The 26,631-nt window shown below is 41.9% G+C and overlaps 1 protein-coding gene across 1 annotated transcript; it reads left to right on the forward strand.

The window, feature by feature from the left end:
- The first annotated feature begins 2,510 nt into the window (after positions 1 to 2,510).
- sec24d (SEC24 homolog D, COPII coat complex component) lies at positions 2,511 to 22,913 on the forward strand. Its single transcript, XM_030076752.1, has 22 exons — positions 2,511 to 2,661; positions 3,119 to 3,221; positions 3,603 to 3,739; positions 4,008 to 4,301; positions 4,479 to 4,600; positions 5,106 to 5,217; positions 5,543 to 5,670; positions 9,962 to 10,100; positions 10,253 to 10,368; positions 11,423 to 11,547; positions 13,638 to 13,829; positions 15,188 to 15,281; positions 16,255 to 16,371; positions 16,683 to 16,853; positions 17,338 to 17,434; positions 17,581 to 17,726; positions 17,895 to 18,033; positions 18,771 to 18,889; positions 20,292 to 20,471; positions 21,172 to 21,363; positions 21,636 to 21,725; positions 22,773 to 22,913. Exons 1-22 carry the CDS (start codon positions 2,511 to 2,513, stop codon positions 22,911 to 22,913), a joined length of 3,105 nt encoding a protein of 1,034 aa, XP_029932612.1.
- Positions 22,914 to 26,631: the final 3,718 nt, after the last annotated feature.

Consider the following 26,631-nt stretch of genomic DNA (forward strand, 5'->3'; position numbering starts at 1 on the left):
TGTTAATTCAGTTAACTGCCTTCCACACAGTATTCAAATAGGCATGACCTAAACCATGACTAAGCAATAACCTGAGGTCATGTTAGCGTCATATTTTAGTATATTTTATTTTATTTTATTTTTTTTATTACTCTTACCGGGTATGAAAAGGCCTTTCTTTTCCACTTTACTCTTTATATTTTGTCACTTCTGCTGAATTTTTCTGAAGATTGGCCTATATATTCCACCTAGTGTTGAGAGGTATATTTTATGTAGTTTACTATAGTCCCTGTGCAATCTCTGAGCAACCTGCTACTGTAACACAAGAGTTTCTCAATTTGGGATCAATAAAGTACATCTGTCTAACCACCTATCAACCAATTTCAGGTTTTATGCACATCTCTACCCACTAATTACATCCCATGTGTGACATGATAGATTTATTTACGCCTATTATTCCTTGGTGTGACTCTTTTATTTTTTCTATCTAACGTGAATGTTTAAGGTGAAAAGAGGAAACACATGTGAAAAGAAGCACTCTGGCCTGCTTGACAACATAACATAACACTGAATACGTGTTATCCTCTGTGTCTGATGTTATGTTGTACGACGCGCGGCCCCAGTGCTGACGTGTAGCGGTTCCAGCTGGTTCACGCGTGCGCACAGACCGGCTAGACCACAGCTACGTAGCGTTGGTCAAGTTACCCAAAGGAAACCGGAAGTCGAGCTATCCAGTCGACAGTATAAAAGCAGAAATTCGTTACATGAAAGAACAAACACTCGGCTGTGGCGTGTAAGAAAATCCTTATTAACAGGATTTTATTAAATTTATCGCGCGTAGGTTTTAATGCGTTTGAGTTTCATTTAGGTACTTTTTACTTTGTATTCCTCGCTGCAACGGCTTCGTTAGGTAGGACTTTATTTTGAATTTTACCACCGGAAACTCAACGTTGTATTGTGGCTGGCTTGACAGCGGAGTTGAGTGCGTAGCATAGCGACCGGTGCTGTGTTGGAGTTTGACGTGGCACTCCGCTTTGCTTTCACTATATGCCATAGCCTATACAGTGAAGAGGACTCGGCTGATAACTGCCCATAAAATCCAGGTAAATGAACAAATTCTGCAAACCACGCGTTAGCTAGCTCAGAAAACAGTCTAATTGCGTCTCACAGATTATTTTATTTGATGCGATTTATGTGTGTGTGTGAATGAAATATGCTCCCGCTGCAAGGGAAAACTTTCAAGACATTTCCGTGTCCACAACATATTGTGTATCCATGTTTTTAAAATCACAATGATACATATGCACATCAAGGTGTTGGGATGTTGCCTTCGTTGGGCTGCTAACAGAATATAGTGTTTCAGTGAGAATATTCATCCGCAGGGAGGAATTTGGGTTTAAGGAAGGGAGAGGATGCTCAGATTTTTAGCCATCCTAACGGTCTTCGACGTGGCATTTCTGGGCAGTGGCAGAGCTCGTTATCGCGTTGAGCAATGACACTTAAAGGGTTGTTGTTAACACTGTTGAAAGACATTGTTTTTTATTTACGATGCAGTAATAGCAGGCCTTCGTATCTTGAAAAAGGAGTTGTCAATACGCAGCTGTCACCTTTGTTGGCCCAGCTGTGCAGAAGTTCATTAACTCGTCTAAGAGGCAGCGCTGACAGCTTCAAAGGTCGATAGGCCCAAACACGTACATGTAATTTATTATTTACTGGACTGTATTGTTTACACAGTTCATATAGGCCTAGCTGGTGGATAACATGTAGGTCTTACACCTTAAATGCGCACAACATGTAGCGGTGCAGTCGCCTACAAGTGGTTTTAGATGGCCTTAACTCCTCGCCAGCATGTTTATCCATATTGTGAGGAGTGGAGGCTATCTGTAAGTGGGAGAACTTAATGAAATGGTTTATCACTTAATAAGGTTTCCAATGAGTATATGCGTTATTTGTCGAAAATAGAAACAGACAACACATGGAAAGTCACTTGGAGATAGTATTATCAATGATAGGCCTGCCTTATCTGTCAATAAAGCAGTGCCAAAGGTCCATGAGGGCTGATCTTCCCTTGAGGGTAAATAACATTGTTGGTACAGTAGTGTGGTTCTATAACTATAGTCTGCCAGATTTCTGAAAGGAATAAATGCCAGTATTTCTGAAGTGTGCAGAGATCTCCTCTATCAGTCTGGACTCATTGATGCTCCCAGCACCTTAGCAAAGATTTAGCTTGGTGGAGTGGGTGTTCATCCTGCAGTATTATGAGAGTTAAAATAAAACAAGTAGTGTCAGCTGAAAGCTGTAAACTAAAGACTCTCTCAAGGCATTTTCCAATTCATTATAGAAGATATCGTTATTTTCTATGGTGGCTGCATATTATGTAGCTGTCAGCCTCAAGGAAAAATTCTATACACATCTTTGTCAAAAAGCCGTTGAAACAGTGAAGTATCTTTACATTGCACTTTTTCAACTTCACAGGTTGTCAAAACGCATTCATCTTGGCATGAGAGGACTGTAAAAACCATCCCAAGAAAATGAGTCAACAGGGTTATGTTGCTGCACCCCCATACTCCCAGGCCCAGCCAGGGATGGGGGGCTACCAGGCTGGATTTGGATCTGGACCTACACAGCCCCTCTATGGACACTACGGGGGACCGCCACAGGCATTCTCTGCTCCACCAACAGGTAGGATGCATTTGACAGGTCTGGTCTTGTCTTCTGAAGGCCTACATTGCAGCCTGTTTGGCAAATGTCAGTTGTTGAAATTAGCTCTCTTTCTCCTACAAAGGACTTCTCAAATATAAAGCTCGCAGACATGGAGATTGTCTCGACTATTACATATTTTATGATTAAGCATAGTTGTCATAATTAAAGGCATCCTTTGTCGTATGCGCAGTTAAAGTCCTGGTATCATTGTTGTAAAATTCCACTGGAGCTATGATAATGCTTCAGTAGCTATAGCCTATGCTTAAAGCCTCAACCACTAATTACACAAACATCAGCACATCTTGTTGTAAGAGTTGTAAGATGCTCTCACAGGCCTCAGTGAATGGACTCCATGTGTGGATCCAGATCTGCCTTATCCAGGATACAGTGTGGATAGTGAAAATATTCCTGTGTTTGACAACATCACCTGTTTTAGGTATGATGAAACAACCAGTGTCCTCTGCCCCCGGTATGCCTCCACCACCAGTGTCCAGTCAGTACACTCCAAATGTCCAGCAGAATGGAGCTCCTCCACCAAGGTAACAATCTCCACTCACAAGCAGCTGCACTCTAGAATTAGTCAAAATAGCATGGAGTTATATACAATGCAAGCAGTGCACTTCAGATGAAAGTCTGTGGTGAAAATCAGTTGTATTGTGTAATGCTTTACTTTGTTAGACTACATAAAGAAAACTATATAAAGCCTCATAAATATTACACCATGGTTACTCACTTGAATATGTATTTTCTGAAACTGAACTGAGTCTTTGTCTAAATTACTGGTGGTGAATGAACAAGCATTAGTAGCACCAGTACCATTTGGAACTAGAAAAATAAAGGTTTGATCTAATGTTGTTTTCCTCTTTGCCAGTTTGAGACCGCACTCTACTGATGTTCCTTGTTGTTCTTTCATTCCTCAGGTACCCAGTTGCCCAACCTGTCTCTCCTGCCTATGGTCAACCACCACTGTCCCCATACAACAGTATGGCCTCTCAGGCCCCGCCTCCAGCACAGCAGCTCACCAATCAGATGAGTGCTATGAACTTGGGCAACTATGGTAAGTTTGCTAATAATTTATTCTTCTTCATTAGAACAGTATACAATCCTGACAGTGTTTTGGTAGATGAGATGAGTCACAACTAATACAGATGTCTTTGTTGTTTGGTGAAGTAATTGGCAATTATCTGTCAATGGATACCACTGATTGGCCACACAACTAATGCCTTAAGGTGTAAAATGGTATACTTTGCTGCGAGTGGTGATAGTAAAAACTCATTCAAAATTGTCATACTTGATATATTATTTTCCATATTTTTAATGTGTAGCCCCAGGACCAATGCAGAGTGCTCCTCCCTCAGCTAGCTCTGTAGCCCAACAGCCTTTCCAGACGCCTCCTCCCCCAGTCATGGGCCAGCCACAGATGCCCCCAGGACCCCAGTCGCCCCTCATGTCCCCTCAGATGTCTCCACCACAGTCACCCCCAGCCAGCATGTCAATGTCAGGCCCCCCAGCAGCAGGCATGGGCAGACCCTTCCCTGGGCCACCACCTCCAGGCGCAGGGGGTTTCCAGCAGCCTGGCCCTGGACCTGCTGGTCCACCAGGGTACCCTCAGCCACCAGGTAGCTGTGGCCATGTAACCCAAAACAATCTGGGCTCACTCCAAGCACAAAGAGCAAAACATATTCATCCCATTGCCACTCATGTAGATCTTAGAGGATTCTTCACTGCTGGATAAGTTTTAGTTAATAAAATAGATTTCACATAATAGCTAATAATTAAACTGCTGTTGTGTTCAGGTCAATTTGGGGGCCAAATGGCTGGGCCCCAGCCAGGCTTCCCTGGGGCTTTCCCTGGAGCAGCAGCTCAGCTGGCTGGTCCACCCCAGAAGAAGCTGGACCCTGACTCTATCCCCAGCATAGTGAGTAGACCACTAATCCTCCTGGGACTGCATTCCTTCACATACCAACACACCACATATGTCATTCCACATTTTCTGCCCTGAAGAAATACTTAATCCCTCCCTCTTCCGCTCCCCCCAACCTCTAAGCACCCAGACAAAGCCAGGGACTTTGTCTACTTTGTTTACATTATTGAGTGCTTGTATTAATTATGGTAATGTGTTGTGGGAGAATTGGGTAATGCATTTCTTGTATTAAGATTCTGGCAAAAAGAATCCCAATGCAAAAAAAAAAAAAAAAAAGAATCAGGGGAGGATCTGGGATTCCAAAAGAGGGATAGTGTTCAGTTTTCTGTGATATTAGTTTGTGCTGCACATTCATGAATAACATCTGTCAAGCGAAATGTCAAGAAAACGTGCATTTCTCAGTGACGGATTGCTTGTGAAAACCTGCTGTCTGTCCGGCAGCTCTGAAGAAATCAGCTTGTACTGTCTGACATGAATTGAACAGTCTTTTCTCTCTTAGACCCAGGTTATTGAGGATAATCAAGCAAAACATGGAGGACAGGCCTACACCACGAACCTCAGAGGCCAGGTTCCCCCTCTCGTCACCACTGACTTCACAGTGCAAGACCAAGGTAACCCACAATAGCATATCAACTGTCCTGCAAGCACAAAATGTCTGTACTAGTAAATGCTTTATGGCAGCAGCTGCAGGTAACCTGCCATTCTTTTCCATCAGAGCTGTATTGCTATGTGTTTTCCTTGAGGAGAAAAGTTAAACAACATTATTTATATACTTTTACAGCATTAGGCCGCTTGTAAACTATTAATAACCACAAAACTATAAAAACAACTAACATTTGCAGAACATCAAGAAGGCCACCCATTTCTAAGGGAGCAGGAAATGTTTTCTGTCACAACGCCAGAGTCATCTAATATTCCTTGTGTTTCCCTTTTCAGGTAATGCCAGTCCCAGGTTCATTCGCTGCACCACCTATTCCTTACCCTGCACTGCTGATCTGGCCAAACAGTGCCAAGTGCCCCTGGCGGCTATCATTAAGCCCCTTGCCAGTTTGCCAAAGAATGAGGTAAGTCAGGGTTGTTGCATACATCATATGCCTAATTTCCCCAAGAAAACACTGGCAAGTTCAAAATGTAGGGAATTTGACTTGATTGCTGTGGAAAACCCCCAGCTAATATACAGGCACCTGCTAAAATAAAGAAATGGAGGATATCAAATAGATTTCTGGCAGCACAGTTGTGGTGTAGAGTGCATTTTCCTGGCATGCTTTAAGACCTTTCAAGATCTTTCAGTGCAAGATAACTTCCAGTGGATACAAAGACATTCTGTGCTTTCACATTCAGACCACACCATAGTTGTTCTGCCCAGGGAGTTGCCATTGTGTGATTTTGCCTCCCTCCCTCCTTCCCTCCCTCTATTATGTCAACAACTACACAAAACCTATATTAATACAAATGTAAATAAAAAGGGGAGCCCCCACCACCAAATCATAATGATATTTCAGGACCATGGTCAGTGCCAGTGATCCATAATACACTTTTTATATCAATACATACACATATGATCGCTACTAGTGGTTCAGAAACTTTTTTCATAAATGTAGCCTTTTTGAAATATGTTTTCAGCCAAGTACTCCCTGACCAGTGCAAAAAAAAAGGTTGTACAAAAACAAACAAAAGCCCATATAAAGAGGTCCAATCCAGCTCCATCAGTGTCTGAAACGACAAGCTGATGGTGAGGATATTTTTTTCGCTCTGTTTTTGCTTCTTTTACACATCGGTCTCCTTGTTTTCAGCTGTATCGATGCTGTGTTTCTGCCACAAATGCATTTTCAGTTTTTTTGTCTGTCTTCCCGGTCATATTGAACAAACACATTTTTTATAATTTATAGTTTTTATACTTATTATACGCTAGCATTGGCTAATTATTTTAGAAATAATGTATGCTATCTAAATGAACACTTAAAAAAAGTCTTATGTACCCCCTGCAGTACTCCAGAGGACCCCTAGGAGTACGTATACCCCCATTTGAGAAACACTGACCAATACTAAGGTTTGCAAGGGGTGCTGGTGCTGACATTTGGGGCTCTAGTTTCTCAGACCTGGCGAGGCGGGGGCATAGCGCAGATGTGCTTCGCCCACTGGGTGTGGCCAGGCGGATTTTCCAAGTTTGGCACGCCGTTCTCGGTGGCGCAAGTACTCCGCCGTCCCTCCTACCGGCGGAGGGGAGGAGAGAAGGCGTGGAGTGGGTTTGACACACCCGATTCACATTTAACCAATCAAATGAGCCCCTGTCCTCGCCTTTAAAATGCGCTGCGCGAAGGCGTAATGAAAGTTTACACAGCTGACACGGAGGTCTATTGCCGCAGGCGGAGCGGAGCCCAGGAGACAGGCGCGGAGCGGAGACCGGCGAGCAGTGCGGACACGTGACCAAAACCTCACAGGCAGGCTTCCGGAATGTCAGACACATGAACAATGCAATAAATACCGAAAAAAATACTATTCAATGCTACGATCACAATCAGCACATACATATATCTCCATATCAACTGTCCCGTCACAACTGATGTCAGATCAAAGGAGATTGGCACCGTTTGTGCTGATTGTGAGGTTTTGGTGATGTGCGCCAGTCAGCCAAACTTCGACTGCGCCGGCTCCGCTCCGCCTTGCGCTGAAAGTAGACGTGGTTTCAGATGGCGAGCTTTTGGCGCACCTCGGCGAAGCCTTTTGGCACGAAACTGTCACTGCGCCAAGCTGAATCTGTCGGCACCTCCCCCCGCTGCGCCGCCACTCCCATCTCAGCGTACCTCGGCCTGCGAAACTTGGAAACTGTCCGCCTCTCCCGTTTCGCCGGTCGAAACTAGCTCTGCGTGGGGTTCGCCTCACTGCGCCACACCGCGCTGCGCCGGAAAACTAGAGCCCTTGATGTTGGCTTGGTGTTGAGCCACACAGCCATATGTAGGCCTATAGTTGAGCCATACACATAACAAATTACATGTGTGCAACCCGAACTGTCTGTGCTGTGGAGCTGGCTGACCATGTGCGTATAAAATTACCAAGTGCACATGGCTTATTAAAACACAAGCAGTTAACAAACAAGACAAATTCTGGAAAGGTCAGCTGTTGTTAGCATCTATGACAGTAAAAGGCTTTATCATGACCATAAAACAAGTTGCCAACAAAGTAGCTTGCTAAGTAGCAAACTAGCCAAACTTGAACTTGACAAGACTAAACACCACATCAGTCACTGGTCGTGACTCCTGATCATCCATCACCTCTTGATTTTTACTTTGCTTTACTGCTGAAACTAATTTCAGCAGTGCTCAAATCTTGACAATTTTACACTTTTATTGTTATAAAAACAGTGAGAGAAACAGAAATTATGTAGAAAGGCTTCTAGCTTTTCAAGGACTCCTGCGAGCCAAAGCGGCTCAGATTCAGACTGGTGGGGCCCTACTAAGGGGGTTCCATAAACTTGACAGCAATTCAAACAGGCTCCAGTGACCCATATTGGTGCTGTTTGCGCTGTACAACCAGAACTGCCTTGTCTTGGTGGGAGCTTGTCTTTGCTCTGCAGAGAACACAATGCAATACACACAGTTGGCGTTACATTGTTGCGGGTATTAAAAAGTCTTTTTTGGGGCCTGCCATCCAGATAATGTTTGTATATGTTTAAAATGTATTGTTTGTGCATTTCTAATATTGTATTTATTTAAATCCCTGTAATTTTCACAACTAGGCATTTTTGACAAAATAATCCACCAAATTAGTTGACAGTTGGACCCTGTGGGGCCCTCCCCTGGCACAGGGCCCGGGATCCGTTTGTCCCCCCTTGTCAGCAGCACTGCTCTTTGTGACAGTTTGTGGGTAACCCAGTGAGTTATGTTGATATTTTTATTTTGGCAGTTCCCTTCAGGATTGAGAGGATGACATTTTAAAAATTGCATATTTAAATTAAAATTTAATTCAGTTTAATTAAAATGTTAATTAAAAATTAAATTAATTTAAATTGCGCATTTAAAAAGAGTTAAATGTTTAAATTAAAAATCCAGTTGGGACACTATAGCAAAGTAAGAGGCCTAAGCAAAAAGTATGCTTAATAGTAAAAAAAGCATTAGTTCTCTTTGGATGGATGCGTCTCCTTTCAAGCATCAATCCAGGCACAGTAAAAGTTCCATTGTCCCGTGGATGACCTCCTTTTGGATCATGTGTGGTCCAAGAATCTTGCCTTAGATATTCTCCCCCTACACTCTTCTTGTCTCAGGCGCCAATAAGCCTTTTTAGGCAATGTTAGCGTTCTCCTCATCTTGCTTTGGGTTAATTAGCTAATGTCAGATCCGCAGGGACCATTGAAGATGAAAGGTGGTTTATAGAAAAGGACTCAAACTTAAGTGTATTGCATTCTTGGATTTATGTTCATCCAGCGCCTGCAACATGAAGCATTTTCCCACCAATATGCTACCATAATAGTAAAACCTATTCAGTTCCTAAATGCCCTGCATGTGTTCATCGCTCAAGAGAGCATGTTGTGCTAGGACGCTGTGCATATTGTTTTATCATCTGACAGATTGGGTTCACTGCTTTGGATAAACGTCTTTTCAATACTGTAAACTCTTTGACAGTTCATCTTGAAGTCCTCTTTAGATGAACTGGTCTAATAATAACCCTGCTTGAATGCCTTGTCTGCTGTGTCTTATGGTGATTGAGTTCATTGGAAGCAAACATTTTTAATTTATACTGTGTCAAAACCCATCTCCAAAATGAGAACAAACTAAGTGGAGAGGCATCTAGTCTAGATAGCTTTGAGACAGTGTCCAACATCTGTGGGTCTGCACAATCACCACTTAACTTGCTATATTAAACAAAAGAGAAGCCTACTGTAGCATTTACATTCCACCATGAATGAATGTCCTGCATATGAATGTGAAACACATATGGCTATGGTGCTGTGAGAGTATTGATACTTAAGAGAAAGCATTGTTAATGTGGACATATATGCTGTAGTACTGTTATGGATAAAAATGAATTTATGGTCTCATGATCATTGACGTAGATCCGAGTAAATGCTTTGTAGCTGAACACTTCACATAGCACTTGAACACTTACGGCATGTTAAATTCAACACTTTATCTGCATGCTTTCCCTCCTCGTTTAAACCTTAAGATGTTTGTGCTTTCATTTCAGACTGAAAAATGTCCAGTCTTTAGCTTCAATCTAAACAGCAGCGTTATAGTCATCCATTACCTTGTTAGAAAGAGTTATGTGAGACCTTTGCAAAATACAAGTGCCTGAACTGAATTGGCAGCAGATGTTCAGAAAATGGCTGTAATGTTATCTTCTGTGTTTATCCCTGCTCAGACTCCTCTATATGTAGTGAACCACGGCGAGACCGGCCCCATCCGCTGCAATCGCTGCAAAGCCTACATGTGTCCCTACATGCAGTTCCTTGATGGTGGTCGTCGCTACCAGTGTGGTTTCTGCAATTGTGTCAGTGAAGGTATAGTACCATTTAAAGGAAAGTTAATTTTATTTATACAGACTTTGTGGCTTGACAAAGCTGGGAATCAGAAGAAATACCAATGGACAACTAGCAAATAATGAATAAATACAACTTTTGTACTTGACATTAAACTGTTTGTGTTTTCCCAGTGCCAGTCTTCTATTTCCAACATCTTGACCACATGGGCCGGAGAGTGGACTTCTATGAGAGACCTGAGCTGTCCCTGGGATCTTATGAGTTTGCGGCCACCTTGGACTACTGCAAGGTATGACAGCAATTGAAGAACTGTTATCTGACACACATAACACCCTCAGTTGATCAGTGGAGGCAAAACAGGTACGTTCAGGGTTTACTTGCTTACATGTGGCAGAGTTTATGCTCAGAGATTTGGTACCAGTAGTGTCTTGGAAGCCTTTCATAAACTGAAATAGATGGACCCCACTGGAGTCTGTTATGCCATGAACAAATTTGAAGCAAAGATGAAACTAATAAGCATCTACAGCACTGAAAAAGTTATTTTCCTGACTGTCAGATCCCCCCTGCTTTGCGGCTATCAAGAAGGTGTGCTCACCTCTTGGCAGGCACCTTGCATTTTATTCCGCAGCAGATGATTAGATTGCAGCTGAATGCAGGCCAAAATGTGTTCAGCTCAGTTCTGCTGAAACCACCAAAGAGACCACAATCTATTCAATCTACTGTTGTTCACGGAGGCTATTGTAGTTGTCCGGAACAGCACAGTCAGGTAAGAGCAAACTGGCAAAGCAGTGAATCACTCCCCTGGCCTACTTTTGCTCTGTTTATTAACATTTGGAAACAGTCTCTGCAGGACGGTTATTAAACAAAAGCCTCTAAGGTGAGTTCCTTGTCATGGGTTGTAACTGGGGAAACATAACAACGTCCCTCGACTCCATCTCCACTGCCCTCCATTTCTTAGGAATGTATAGCTGTTACAAACAGTCTCCTCACAGCTACACCGAGTTATAAGCAACACAAAGCAGAAACATCATAGGCATTAGAGATGGAAGAAACTGAAGATCGGAGGCATAAGTGTTAACCCTAATTTGGGGCCATGTTGTTGTACTATGACTGAGAATTCACAGAACTGAGAGTGTCAGTGTTCAAAGAGTAAGTGGAGGAGAGGTATAATTATGGTGTTGACCTGTGTATGCACGATCACCTTGAGTAAGCCAGTGTACCAACTTTTCTTATTGCAATACTCTCAATTATAAAATCTTGTAAAAGCCTACTAAGCCATCTCCAACTGTGAAGATTTTAAAAACAGGGCAATTAATGCTTTCCATCCTCTGCCTTTCCCACAGAACAACAAGCCTCCAAATCCTCCGGCCTACATCTTCATGATTGACGTGTCCTACAGCAATATCAAAAGTGGACTGGTCAAACTAATATGTGATGAGTTGAAGACTCTGCTCGACAAGCTGCCCAGGTACGCACATACAATCACATGCAGTTGAGACTAAAAGAATTATCAGTGGCACAAACTGGATCACTGGCACTCCATCTGCTAGGTGTTGTCTGTCCTCTGTAATAACTTGAAGCAACTTAAAACGTGCCTACTTCCAGAAACACAGTTTGCATTCACTTGCAATATTGAGCTAAAGTCAACCGAGGTGGTTTTGCTCATAGGTGGGGACTGCAGAACTGTTATCACCATTCCAGGTAGCCCAAACCTCACAAACAGACAGAATGTCCATAAATTTTACCTGAACACGCAAAAAAGCTCCATATTTGCCTTTCCAAATATGGAGTTTCCACAAGTCTTAAACTTAGAGGGGAAAACATTTCAAGCCAAGTATTCGAGTATGTCATCGGTCGAAAATTCTTGCTTGAAGGTTTGCAGGGGGTTGGTATCGGGCGAGGAGGGTGCTGGGGCTGCCGTAAACGGAAAATATTATAGTGCAGACTCTCATCCCTGAAAGGCGTACAGAACAAACAAAACAAAAGCGTTCGCAGTGCAGATGGCTCCGGCTCTGTGGTAGCCAGTCCAGAAGTGAGTTTTTAATCACGGAGGACTTGATGATATACTTCACCTGGGCTCTCCTAAAATAACTTGGAAACTTACTTTTCTCCTCTGAGTTTCTTCAGTGGCAGCAGCAATATGTCCATATTTGTCTGCAGCCATTACATCATTCCTCAAACACTTAGTTGTAGTGCACTCCAAATAAGCCCCCCCACCCTCCCTCGGCACACCCCCACACTTACTCACACACAAACTTGTGTTTTAAATCAGACTTTTCCTCCTCACACAGTCTTTTTTGGGAACTAAATTGAAAACACGTTGGACACGCTGCAGTTTTATATGGTTCAAGCAATGTTGCAAAATTTGTCAAATACATGTTGAATCCACTCAAGCCCTTGTACAAAGTAGAAACAGATGTGGAGCATGTCTCGCAGTGGCATTTTCTTTATTATTGCTGATATTTTTCAGCACTTCTGCCTGGTATGAGAATGAACAATATAAACTCCTCCAGTCCACATCTGTTATTTGTAGCAGAACATGTGAGTAATGTTCACAGAGGAGCCTTACTTAGGTCTTACAGTTGACCAATGGCATATTTACTTCAAAAGCCTCATGATTTGAGGCACATTACATGTTCCTTGCTGTGCCTGCATGATTTAAAAAGAGAGACATACAAACTCCAGTCAGCAGTGTCAGTAAGGAATGCTTTAAATTATCATGATGGCAAAGGGTTTTGATGTAGTGTCCGTTCAGCCTAGCTACCAGTTCAGCAGCCCAAGTCAGGGCGTTCTGGCAAATGTCAGGGCTGCTCACTTCTTTGCTTCTTTTTTCAGCCGTAATAGATCAACCTTAAGTCAAGCAAAAACATTAAGTGTGGGAGTAAGACGGGAAAAAAAAATCTAAAGATAGCAGTCAAGTCATAGCACTCAGCAGCAAATGGGATTGTTTTTTCCTTCACCAACCAATATTTACTTGAATTTCTTTAATCTCCAACAGTTACTTCCTTCCTCCTTTGTCTCATCCCCACTTTAGACATGCGCACACACCCTCAAATACCAATAAACGATTCCATATCGGATGTTATTACATTCCTGGATGGATGTTTATGCTTGCCCGTTGGACATGAGTGTGCAATGGTCCTTTTAATTGGTGAAATAGTGTTTGGAAGTGATCCATCCTAAAATGAAACCAGATCATGCTCCTCTGTTTTCTCTTATGTCAGAAAAGAAACAGATTTTGTCTCTGCATGAAATATCAGCTGCTATGCCTCAATGATTTATAGAACAGGGAAGTTATCTTGGTAGTGCAAATACACAAAGGGTCTCGAAAGCAGGCATCCAGTTGGCTCTCAGCACTGGCTCCAGCGGTGCCATGCATTGGGTTTTTTGTAAACATGGCAGCTGATACAGAACTTTGACGCCCTTCCTCGATTGCCACAAAATTCATCACTCTGGTGTAGGGAGCACTGCATGCACGCCAACCGTGAAATCACATTGAGACCGAGTTGCCAGATGCATTGTGGGTCTTGCAAATGCTTCTTCTTTACCCCTTACCAGAGAGGAAGGTGCAGAGAGTTCAGCGATAAAGGTCGGTTTCGTCACCTACAACAAGATCCTCCACTTCTACAACGTGAAGAGCGCCTTGGCCCAGCCCCAGATGATGGTGGTCTCAGACACAGCCGAGATGTTCGTCCCACTGCTCGACGGCTTCCTCGTCAACTACCAGGACTCAAGGGCTGTTATCTACAAGTAAGATAGAACTGATCATCGATCTGGGGAGATACTGTTAATCAGAGATCCCCAATTGTGCAATATGAGGAGAAACAGTCTTATATGTTGCCTCTCAAATTAAACAAAATACTCTGGGATTTAATGCAGTCATACATGATTTATTAGGTAAGTTAAGGTATATACAAGTGAGCACAAAGGAAATCCAAATTGCTTCACATGAGGAGGACACAGGTGTTTAATAACAAGTAAAAAAATAATCAAAATAGTGTAAAAAGAAGAAATGGCATTAACTGTGTGTCTGTTGGCTGTACACACATTAAATTGCGATACAAGCAAGGGCAATCCACAATGTTCCAGTTTAATGTTTCATGAGCAATGTACTGGAACGGCTTTAAGTGCTTATTGACAGCTCTTCCTGACCTTTTGCAAAAGAAAAGGCTCTAAGTCTTCTTTGCTTCATTAGTTTCCATCAAGCTAATGAATGCCGGGAATACTGTATGCATGTTAAGGGTAGCTTCTGGAGAGATTTGGATTGGAAACATGACCACTGATTTATACAAGCTTATCGAGTTAAATATTTGTCTGCACAGTTTCTAGCCTGTGAAGTTTCTCTCACTCCGTAGCAGACTTCTCATGGTATTTGGCAACATGGATCTAAGAAATGACAAACTATCAAAAAGTAAACATACAGGACATGTTTGTTTTCTTTGGTGTAATTGTGTATTGTGATGCAGCAGTCTGTTTTCATCATGCCTTTCCTTTCCTCTGGATTCTGTCTCTCGAAACTGCACATTTGAGTTTAGGATTGATTGGACACACAGTTCTCAAAGGTGTTCAAGTGTTCAAGTTTATTCCTTAGAGCTACTAACTCTGATAACAGCTTGTCTGAGATCTGTCGGTACGTGTTGGGTCTCAAAACACAGCTTGAAAACAGTGTAAGCTGTAGCATGATAACAAGCTGCTTATCATGGCACGGATTAATGTAGCTTACTAATCAATGTTATGACATGCCATGATACACTATAGTATGAGATAAAATGTCCGACTGTTAGATCTGACCAGTGATTGGCTGAGAGGCATTCTGGTAAAGCTACAAATCATGTAACAGGCATTTCATCACTAAAACTTGTAATATGTGAACCTAGATTTGAAATATATCAAGTAATATCCACACATCTAATATAATCAACCCCTCTTCATGACCATGTACTGGAACTGAAACAATGCAATACATGTAGTTGGTTTTCAAAACAACTACAACTACACCAACCTATCAAACATGAAAACGGGACTGATCTGTCATACTTCAACGCAGAGAAGTCAGCTGGCCGTGTGACATCATGACCCAGACATATCCCTGTCTCTCTCCCGTTTAGCCTCCTGGACCAGATCCCTGACATGTTTGCAGACACCAACGAGAGCGAGACGGTATTTGCCCCTGTCATCCAGGCCGGCGTGGAGGCTTTTAAGGTTAGCCTTGACATGACACCTGTCAACATACAGCGCAAGGGGACATGAGCAGCCGACTGCAGCCGGTTTGAAACAGACCTGTTGCTGCTGTAGCCCCAGATATGAACTCACCACTACATGTACAAATGGGTCACAGAGGCCACAATGCCACTCAGACTTCCACTTCAAATTTGTCCAAGTCCCTCAGGATCTTCATCAACAGATCTGTTTTAAGTCACAGTACATGACTAGTCCCATCTCCATTTTAAAATTCCAGTTCCTGTCACTCCAGTTGATTGTGAAATCGTATACCAAATAGAGAATGTGGAACAGCCTAAACAAATAAGGGCATGTTTTTCAGAAAGGGCAACTAACTTGAATGTAAAATCTGAATGTAAAAAGAGCTAAAATTGGTCTCTCTCCTCCTCGCTCCATAAAAACAGTTGACACATTTGAAAAATATTGCCTGTGCTAACTTTGGCATTAACTTTGAAAGTCATTGAACCTGTCAACCCAGTGAGTCAGCGAGTTTATGTTTTTCTTTTCCTGATATGTTTGTGCTTACTTTGAAGTCGAACTTTCCCAGTGATATGAGGTTAGTGTTTGGCGTGAAGTATAGGAAAAATTCACACGCGGCTTTTAACTGGGAACAGTTTTGCAAAAACATACAAGAGCTCACAATCAGTGCCTTATTTATCTTCCTTTGTTTTTTTGCTTAGCTTTATTCGTGATCACCAGTATTTCTTACACTTTTATTTGTCTTGTAAGGCAATTTACAAGAATGTTTTGATGAGCGCTCTATAAATAAAGGTTATTATTACATTATTTTTGTCATCTGCTAATCATCTCATGATCTCACTTTAAAGCTATAAACGAAACACCGTGTGAGTCACGTCAGGAACGAACGTGCTGCACACCCGAGTCAGATTTTCGTGCATGCTGTTGAGATTAATTTTGTGATCATTTTTCTGTCTCATTATTCGTTCTGCTCTAGGCAGCGGAGTGTAGTGGAAAGCTGTTTATCTTCCACTCCTCCATCCCCACTGCTGAAGCTCCGGGGAAATTGAAGAACCGGGACGACAAAAAGCTGGTCAACACCGAGAAAGAGAAAGTGAGTTGCTTTTTGTTGAGGGTGAACTTTTCGCATCACATGCTGCACTGCAAATCCAGACTGCAGTCAGTTGTAGATTGTGTGAAAGCAGAGTGCAGCACTGTGCTCACTTCAGTTGAGTTCAGATATTTTTTAATATCACTTCTATAAGTTCCATTATTGGATTTGATTAGAAAAAATATTTGCTGTGAATTAGATTAGAATGTATTCAGTGAAAGTGAAACGTCTCAAGTCTGCATCTTGAAGCTTTTGTTTGAGTTTTTGCAGGAGGCTTCTGTCTTACCTATTTGTGTTATCTGCATTTCCTACAGATGCTGTTTCAGCCTCAGAAAGGTGTGTATGAGCAGCTGTCTAAGGAGTGTGTGGCCCAGGGCTGCTGCGTGGATCTCTTCCTCTTTCCCAGCCAGTACATGGACATGGCCACCATGGCTGATGTGCCGTCACACACCGGCGGCTCTGTCTACAAGTACAACAACTTCCAGGTAGCACATTCAACACACACACACACACACACACACACTTGCACACACAAACACGTGACGGTAGATAACAGCACAAACACACAGCATGGCAAGTACAGCTTATCTACTTTTACAGCTTGAATTGACAAATATTGATGCCATTACAATGAGGAGTCATAATTTATCAGATGTAAAGGCAGGGACTTTTATAGGATACAAGCTTATGACACTGGCACAGAAGTTACAGTCAAATTTAGCACTGTCCCATGGGAACGGCGCAAAAGTCATGAAGAAATGTAGCAAATCATAGAAACACGCTAGATGGTACATACATACATACATACAGCCTATCATCTGTGCCTGTGATATGGTAAAAGGCGTGTCATGAGCCAGTCATTACCATCGGACCAAGTGTCCCAGGAGCACTGTAAGGACAAGACTGCCCCCTGGTGGATGAGGCAGACACACACAGAGTTGTTGTTGACTGTGTACCTTGCACAACCAGGTGGAGACAGATGGAGAGCATTTCCTGAGAGACCTGAGGAAAGATGTGGAGAAGCCCATCGGTTTTGATGCCATAATGCGCGTTCGTACCAGCACAGGTAAAGACGCTGTTCAGTTTCCATGAGCGAACCAGACTTATCTTTCTGCAGATGCTCTTAGTGCACAGCTCTTTCAAAGCATCGATCAAAAGACGTGTGCACTTTTGCAGGAAGTCACGTTACTGTCCCCTCTCTCTCTCTCTCAGGCTTCAGAGCCACAGACTTCTTCGGAGCGATTCACATGAACAACACCACGGATGTAGAGATGGCAGGTGTGGATAGTGACAAGGCTGTAACGGTGGAGTTCAAGCATGACGACACGCTCAGTGAGGAAGCTGGAGCACTCATACAGGTGACAAAGACAGAAAACACACCATACTTTGTTTAAAAACGGTGGCTAATGTGGATATTTGCTGATTGGCTTGATGAAAAACTGAAGACAAATTAGGTGGCTATTGATACCTGATTGTCAGCAGCCAGACCCTCAGGGCTCTGAAATGACTCATCTTTGTTCTCCCAGTGTGCCTTGCTGTACACCACCATCAGCGGGCAGCGACGTCTGCGCATCCACAACCTCAGTCTGAACTGCAGCTCCCAGCTGTCAGAGCTCTACAAAAGCTGTGAGACCGACTCACTCATCAACTTCTTTGCCAAGTCAGGTGAGGGACATTTTTCACTTATCTGCACTGAAATGTAACTGAATAGTCTATTTCACACTTAGCAATTCATATTTTTAGGTAATTAATGAAGATTATACTCATTATTCGTTCTGAAACATAGTTTTTAATTCACTGATGCAGATGAGATGAAAACATGAAATTGTATGTTTTTTTGTTTTTTTTTTACTTTTTTCTTAATTTTTATTTATTTATTTTTTTAAACAATTTTAGCAATTCAGTTGCACATGATGATTAACAGGCCATCATTGGAAGAGGCAGCCAGCTTGTGCTGTCAGCACTCTTTATATTGGGGTGTAATATAGTGCAGACATACCTTGCTGATGTACTGCAGCATGACTTTGACCTTTGGTGAATTAACCTCATGCATCACCTGATAATCTACTCATGCGCAGCTACATGCACTCACTGGCTTAGCAGTAAAAGAAGAATGACTCATGGAAATAAGGACCACATGTCTCCCATAAAGAATGGACGACACTGAGGCTCTTGCTGTAATCTCAGTGTCTCAAACCTCTGATACAGCTGTACAGCTGACCTTCAGTTGCCTTCTCCTCACTCCTCTGTTTTATTGGTGCTTTTACTTTCTTTCTGCTGAAACCTCATTTTCTGCTCCTCCACTCCCTGTGTCTTACTCCCCTCCTTATCCATAGATCTCAGTTAGGCTCCTCCGTTCTTCATTTTTCCCCCTTAACCAACCTTCTCTCATGCCCGCTCAGCTTACCGTGCCATACTGAACCAGCCTCTGAAGAACGTGAGGGAGATCCTGGTCAGCCAGACGGCCCACATGCTGGCCTGCTACAGGAAGAACTGTGCCAGCCCCTCTGCTGCCAGCCAGGTCAGTGCAGGACAGTCTTTGGATCGAGATGTGGAAATCTGTTTTGCGAGATATTTTTAGGCTTCACCGTGAGGATACAATTCAGTTATATTTCACTGCGCACACAAGCAAAGCAAAAGGAGTGCATTGACCTGAGAAAACAAGTACTTGACCAAAGGAGCCTTGCACTCTCTGAAATATTCTGTTCAAGGTCAAGTTTGAATGCAGATTTTTCTTTTCCTTTGCTTGGGGAGACATGAAAGATGTTTTTCTTCAGTCTGTACTGGATGACAGTGTAAACAAAGAATTTATCAGTTCTGGTATTAACCAGCTGAAAACACCAACTGTTACAGTGAGACACACGTTGCTCAGACAACATGTGGCAGCTGGTCTCTCATACAACAGAGCAGCTATCAGCTTAATCAACTATGGCACAAAAATGCAGTTCAGTTCAACATCACAGATAAAGTATAAATTTTATAAATTCTTTTAGCATTACTAACAATGGAAATTATTAATCATCAGGAGGTGCAAAAAAATTTAACAGTAAATGTAAAACATGAGTATGATATGTATCTGCATATGTACAGGCATAACATGTTCTGTCATTAGATCCTGTTGGATTATGCATAAAGTACACATTTACATCTAATTACTTCCCTTTGTTAATGAAAATCTATATTTTCTATCAAGCTGTTACTCTAATCTGTGTCAGCTCTCTGTACAGTGACCGAGGGACATGTTGTTAAAGACCTTTTAGACATGTATCACCGATTACTGCATTTAACCAGAGTACCGACTTTTACCACTAGATGGCGCCCCATGCTGGGTAGCCTGACAATCCCAAATAATGGCAACTGAGTGTGAGTTTCTTTTTTAATTTTTCCACTACAGCCATTCAGTTGTTCTTAAGAAAAACATCAACAGTAAAACAAATAATAAGATTTTGGCCTCATTCAAAAGGAGAAACCATTTAAAAATATAGAAATATCAAAACATCCAAGAAAACAAATAACCATGAATAAATAATGAGTTACAATGGCATAACTTGGCAGCCTATACAAACATTGCACTTATCAGAACTGAAAATGTAAGTTATGATATAATGTAACAGTATCAAAAAGTACACATCTGATAACTTTAACACCACAGTATTAACAAATATTCACATTGTCATGTCATGTTAGCAAATTACTGACACACTTTTTACGTTGCAGAACATAATTTTGATGAGTGCTGTTTCAGTCGGCTAACATACTGTTTAAACAATAACAATTTAAGCTTTAATCTTAACATCAGACTGGACTGGCAGACCTTAACGCTGACCTATCCCTTATTGTATGAAGATTCAATAATGGATCCATTGTATTGCCTTACATCTTGTCCTTTTTGCACTTTTGTGTTTTGGTGAACGTTCATGTAGCTGATCCTGCCTGATGCCATGAAGGTGTTCCCAGTCTACATCAACAGCCTGATGAAAACGGCTCCCCTGGTGGGCAGCACAGAGCTCTCCACTGACGACAGGGCCCACCAGAGGCTGTCAGTCATGGCCATGGGAGTGGAAGACACCCAGCTGCTGCTCTACCCGCGCCTCATCCCACTGGTGAGGAGCTACTTCAACCCATACAGAAGGGAATGTATTTGTGCTCACCTCCAGTGTGCAATTAAAGAAAAAGTGCACCCTTAAAGCATGTTAACAAACATCATTGTGATGTAACTTACCTCTTGGAGGCCACTTGATGTGTTGCTGTTCCCGCAGATAAGCAGCCACACACAGACAACATGACGTCAAGTTATTCCATCACAGTTACGGTGAAGCCTTATAGTGGAAAGAATTTCAGCTGTCTATAATTTTTCTGCAGTAAATGTCAGGTTTGGGAATCAGAATCCCTCACAGCTGAAGACAAAGGGCTTCTGTCTAGACTCGGTTTGCACCAGTGTGCAGCAATCCTAGGAAAGAAATCCATTACAGAAGAGAAAGAAATACCATTTTCTCCACTGACTGCACCCCAGATGAACCATAAGGCAGTATAGCCGCAAGACGTGCTTTGAGTAAGAGGTGCAGCCGCAGTCACAGAGAGAAAGAAACCAGTGTCCACAAACTACAAAGCTATAGGGATTTCACACCTGATGAATATTAACACCTCACAACCTGATAATATCTAACAGTATAACCAGAATCTGAGGATGGATATTTTTCTTTAATAACACAGACTTTAAGTGCTTTGTGAACTCTTACACCTGAGGCAATTCGTAAATCCATACCCGTCCCATTTCCCAAATCTTTTTCTTCTTTCCTCCAGCACAACATGGACGTAAGCAGCGAGGCGCTGCCCGCTCCGGTGCGCTGCTCAGAGGAGCGTCTGGCCGACTCCGGCATGTTCCTGCTGGAGAACGGCCACACCATGTTCTTGTGGCTGGGACAAGCGAGCCCGCCAGAGCTCATCCAGAGCATCTTCAACCTGCCCTCCCTCGCCCACCTGCAAGGACACATGGTCAGACTCCAGCAGCACGAATCACCCTCCATTTTTGTTGGCTTTAGTTTTCACACCAACAAATGAAGCAATATCATTTTTTAGGAGAAAATTAGCATCTGGAAATCCCTGAACTACTACTTAAAGATAATTTACTCTCTTGAAATTGCATTACTGCTGACTACAAGCAACCCCTGGTTAGATACTGATTACTGCTACAGCATGTGATGAATCTATGAGCAAATCGACTTATATCTTAAAATTATCCAACACTGTGATTGTGTGTTTTCCAGAGTGCTCTGCCAGAGCTGGATAACCCCCAGTCAAAGAAGGTCCGCTCCATCATCAGTGCCCTGTTTGAAAAGAGGCCTAACTCCATGAAGGTAGGACATCTAAATCTCACTGCTTGCTCCATGCTTTACACCAGAAGCTAGTCATTTTCACTGTAGCAATATATCATGTGAGCAGCTGTTGCATGGTAATTTCTTAAATACACATTGAGCAAGCTTGTTCTGCTCTCTGATTTCTTAACACTCGAGGAAATGTGTTACATTTGTTGAGATGAAAAACAGTAATGAGGTACTTTGTCTAACTGATAATTGTGTGGTATCTGCAGCGGGCAACAAAAGGAAGCAAGCTGTCAAGCTGTTTTGTTTTCTCTGCCTCGACCTAATATTGCGAGTGTATAAACACACATTTTTGTTACAGTTGCCACATTAACTTCACTCTTGTTTATCGTATTACCATATGAATCAGCAGAGGAAATTACATAGTCAAGAGTCGCATTCATTATACAGAAGAAATGGAAGAACACACGACAGAGCTCTTATCACAGTCTTTAGAAAGGTGTAGACTGGAGCAATTTTCTTGAAAAGAGACTAATAGTAAGATCTTTCTTGCACTTTTTGGAATAGGTTGAGTGTTGGAGCATTGTTTTTTTTTTTTGTTTTGAAGATTATTCTCTCTACCCTGCAGGATCTGGGACTGGGACAACTGGTAGTAGGGCACGCAATATGAACAAAATTAAATAGTATACAACAGTATCTTTGATAAAGTACTGCATTATTGATCAAAAAATATTGCCGCACACTAACACACACGCTCTAGACCAACTTGATGAATATCCTATTTATTTCTACGTATTTATATGTAGAAATAAGTAGTATATTCATCATATTGTATATCAGGACTATAACTGTTTTCATAAGGTATTTACATGAGGTTTTTGATAAACAATCATTTGTAATGTAGATATAATGACCAAGCAGCCCGAACAGTTTAAGTAATTCAGAAAACTGCATTCCTAATATCTAAAATGATTGATATTAGTGATTGATATTATATTGATAGCCCGAAGTGGTGAACTGCAGTGGGACTGGGAGCAGGGTTTGACGCCGTACCTTATTTTATATCTTTTGTTTAATTCTCAGCTCCAAATAGTGAGGCAGAAGGACAAGCCTGAGATGTTGTTCCGTCAGTTCCTGGTGGAAGATAAGGGTCTCTACGGTGGAGCTTCCTACATGGACTTCCTCTGCTACGTCCACCGGGAGATCAGGCAGCTCCTCACTTAACCAGTGTCCCCCTCCTGAGAGGCCTGGGAGACACGGCGCACCCAGTGGACCACGCACACGTCTCACAGGGCCACTCTCAAAAGGCTCCGGTTGGTTCTCCAGCTTTTGACTGAATACAGGACAAGGAAGATCCAAAGAAACTCCGTTCATGAGTACGTGCGAAGGTGGAAGAGGGAACAATGAACCAGGGAGAGCCTTTTGAGATGTAACCTCAAAGAGTCCAACGCTGCCTTTCCAACATGCCCTTCCCCTTATTACACAGTTATATTGAACTCTTTTCTGATCCTCAAATAACCCCTTATGTACTTGAGGAACTTGCAAATCGATCTGGACGAATTAAGCGGACCATGTGCCTGCAGTATTTTAGTCTCACTGCTGCACACCCAGTGTTTTCTCGCTCTCAAGTGTTTTGGACATGGCTCTGTGGAGCGCGCCAGTCGAATGACATCCATCCAAGAGGCTGAAATACCGAGAAGCACATGGTCCTTTGGCATAAGCAATACCACATAAAATCTCCACTGTGCATTCTGTTGAGGAAAGGGTTTCTCCATGTCACTCTGTACTGTAGATTGCCAGGAACTGGACACGACAAGGAGGATCAAAGACAAGGGGTTATTTGTGGGCCATGTGCTCATTTTCCATTTTCAATCTCAGTGAAACTGCTTGCCTTTGCTGTACATGACTTTCTCCTAGAAATCACATATATCAGAAGAGAGATAGATATAGCATCAATAACTCATTTCAAACTCTCTTAATTCCCTTTTTAGCAAGAAAATGTCAAAGAAACAACACAACTTTGAGAAGGCTTTGCTGGCCTTGGGTTGTATATATCACAGCATCACCAACTCTTAAGTTCATTTAGTATAACATCATCCTTTTCAATTTATATATAACCTCTTGGGCGCAGATATTTTGTCTAAAAATTGGATGTGAGGTGCATTTTCATTCGTCAGAACAGTGTGACACCAGATGATTCTTTATCTGGCACAGGTGATGTTTAGAATAAAAGCCTCTCGTTACAAGAACGGAAAATTGGTGCTACAACATGGTTCTGAAATTTATGGCTCATTACACGATGAGTGATCCAATGTATTCGGCATAATCTTTTCTTTTTTTGACCATGTGGCAAAGATTTGATGTCCAGTGTGCAGCGACATAGATAAATGTTTTGTTTTGGTGTTTGAGGATGAAAAGATTCGACTGCTCACAGACCCGTGTCCTGATGACAAATGCTGTCAAAAGCAAAAGCTTCTCCCTTCTTCCCCCTCTCCACAAGAGTCAGAACTGGCCCTAAAAGGATAAGGATATATTTAGCATATTCATGTAATAAGAGAGAGTATGGACGATGGTTTGCCAATGATGCCAAGAGGCTTCAGAGTTGCCAAGAGAGCGGAAGGCCAGTGATGGATGGAAGGACTTTCCTAGCACCACGGTCACTTTTCCAGTCGAGCTGTCGCCCCACAGCATCTCCACAAAAGTGATTCGTTTAGAGAAATACCATCCAAACGTCCCTGACTGTCACCTTACCTCAGGTTTGCCCTCAAGAACTTGCGGTTGAGCGGAAGACGAGGTTAGTCACATCTGTGTAAACAAAGTGCCGGCTGACATTCAGCGCAAACGAAAGCCATTTCAACAAACTTCTGTCAGGATACACAGATTGGACCCGTGCCATGTATCAGTGTGTGCGGACAGCTGCAGAATTATTAGATATGATATGAAGATCAGTTTTGTCAGCTGGTCTTTAGGATATAAACAAGCCCAAATTCAAATAGATTGCCTATTTCAAAACCAGTTTATTAAAATGGGAAACAACTATACTCTGCAAAATTATTTATATGTAATGATAGTATTAAACATTCCAACTGTAAGTTCAAATACAGCATCATGCCGTATGCTTTACTTTTTTTATGGAGGTTATTGCTCGTGTATTTGATGTTATCAGGCATTTGATGAATATTGTACTATGTTTTACTTGTGGCCAACAAAAAAAATGTGTTTGTACATTAAGTAGCCAACCTTCTGTTTGCAAAATATTACCATCTGCCTTAAGTTGATATAGTCGTTGTTCTAGAGCTGTTGGACCCAGATTTCAATCTATTTGGTTTGTATACAAACTTATCTCAGGTAATTTGAGTACCTTACAATTTTCAGTGCTGAGTCAGACGCAGTGATTTAAGTGCAACTGGAAAGACTGGAGTCTGTGGCTGTGCTGTGAGTAGACTGGTGGACATCTGTAGACTCGGTTGCCATGTACATTTTAATCCAAATCCTAAACAAATCTTTGTTTCAATTAAATTCCTGATTGTAACTTTTCTCACTGCTCCTTTTTTTCTGTACACCTCACACCTCAAGTGTTACATTAAGCAAGTGCAAGAAATTCACCACTCAAACAGGCCAAATTATTTGAAATGTAATGCCCATATGTACTGTTAAGTGTACAGCTCCAAAATAAGTTGGAATATTCAATATTATTTTTCAGCTTTGACAGTTTGGTGTGTTGTTATCTGCTAAATTGTATCTGAAAAGGTGAATTTCAGTCAGTGGATGTCAATCAAATCAACACAGAAACATAACATTCTGCCCTTTTTATTGTTGCTTTCTTATAAAATGCACTCAACCCTAAAATCTACAATGACACTGTACATCAGACAAGTCTCCAGGGGCCTGTTACCCTAACATATCTTTAGAGCAATGGCTCCCTCTTATCTAATTCACATAGTTCCTTGCAAAACAAAGCTACTGCATCTAAGGTAGCACTATCCAAAATTTACAACATGCTTATCCTCTCATTTACACACAAGCTGCTGCACGGCATTCAATATGCAGATTCAGTTTCGGATGATTCATCAGTGAACAAACATCGATGTTTATTTTCCTTTTAATAACCTAGAGGAATGTTTTCATAAGACTGTTCCCTTTAGTATAACCAGGCAATAAAAGCATTCAGAAATTTGATGACGTATTGTTAATGAGCAATATAAATCCAGAGGCTGCTCCTATTTCTGTCGAGTGTGTGATGCACTTACCACCACAAGGGGGCGACAGATAACTTGTTTAGTCATGCTGATGTGGTCACTCTGCACAAGCTGCTCCAGAGTGTCATCTGCTTTTAGTGCATAAAAAACTACTTTTAAATTCAGCAATAAACACAAACTGAGACATACAACAAAATATTGGGGAAATAAAACTGGCTTGTCAGTAAGTTCTGGTAAAACTTTTGATAAAGGGCCCTTTTTTGTTGATTTATCTGAATTAAGCTGACAGCCGTGGGAAGTCATTATATAACTGCGATTTGTGTCACTGACATTTACAAAGTAAGAAGGACTTTGTTTGAAAAAACAAACAAAAAACCAAAAAACTTAAGGTTTGTGCACTGATATTACACAATCAACAATTGATCACTATTCATATAAAAAGAAAACATTCAGATCACATAGTGAAGAGCTCCAAGAGTGTGGATTTAGGAAGAAGAGCGGAGAACGTGACTCAAAATGCAAATGCATTGAACCCCACAGTACCATGAAACCTCAAACAATCAGGATATTCAGTTTTATGTGCAGCCATTACAGAACCAAAAGCATAATCATTCTAAAAGGAACCATTAAAGTACTATTACCAAATCTGGTCTTATAAAAGGGCAGTCATGAATTGCTGAAGAACCTTGAGCGGACAATAAAACACGCAGATCCCTTCGGTCTACATGTGGCCGTTATTCGCC

Source organism: Myripristis murdjan, chromosome 18, assembly GCF_902150065.1.
Source record: "Myripristis murdjan chromosome 18, fMyrMur1.1, whole genome shotgun sequence".
Taxonomy (NCBI): Eukaryota; Metazoa; Chordata; class Actinopteri; order Holocentriformes; family Holocentridae; genus Myripristis; species Myripristis murdjan.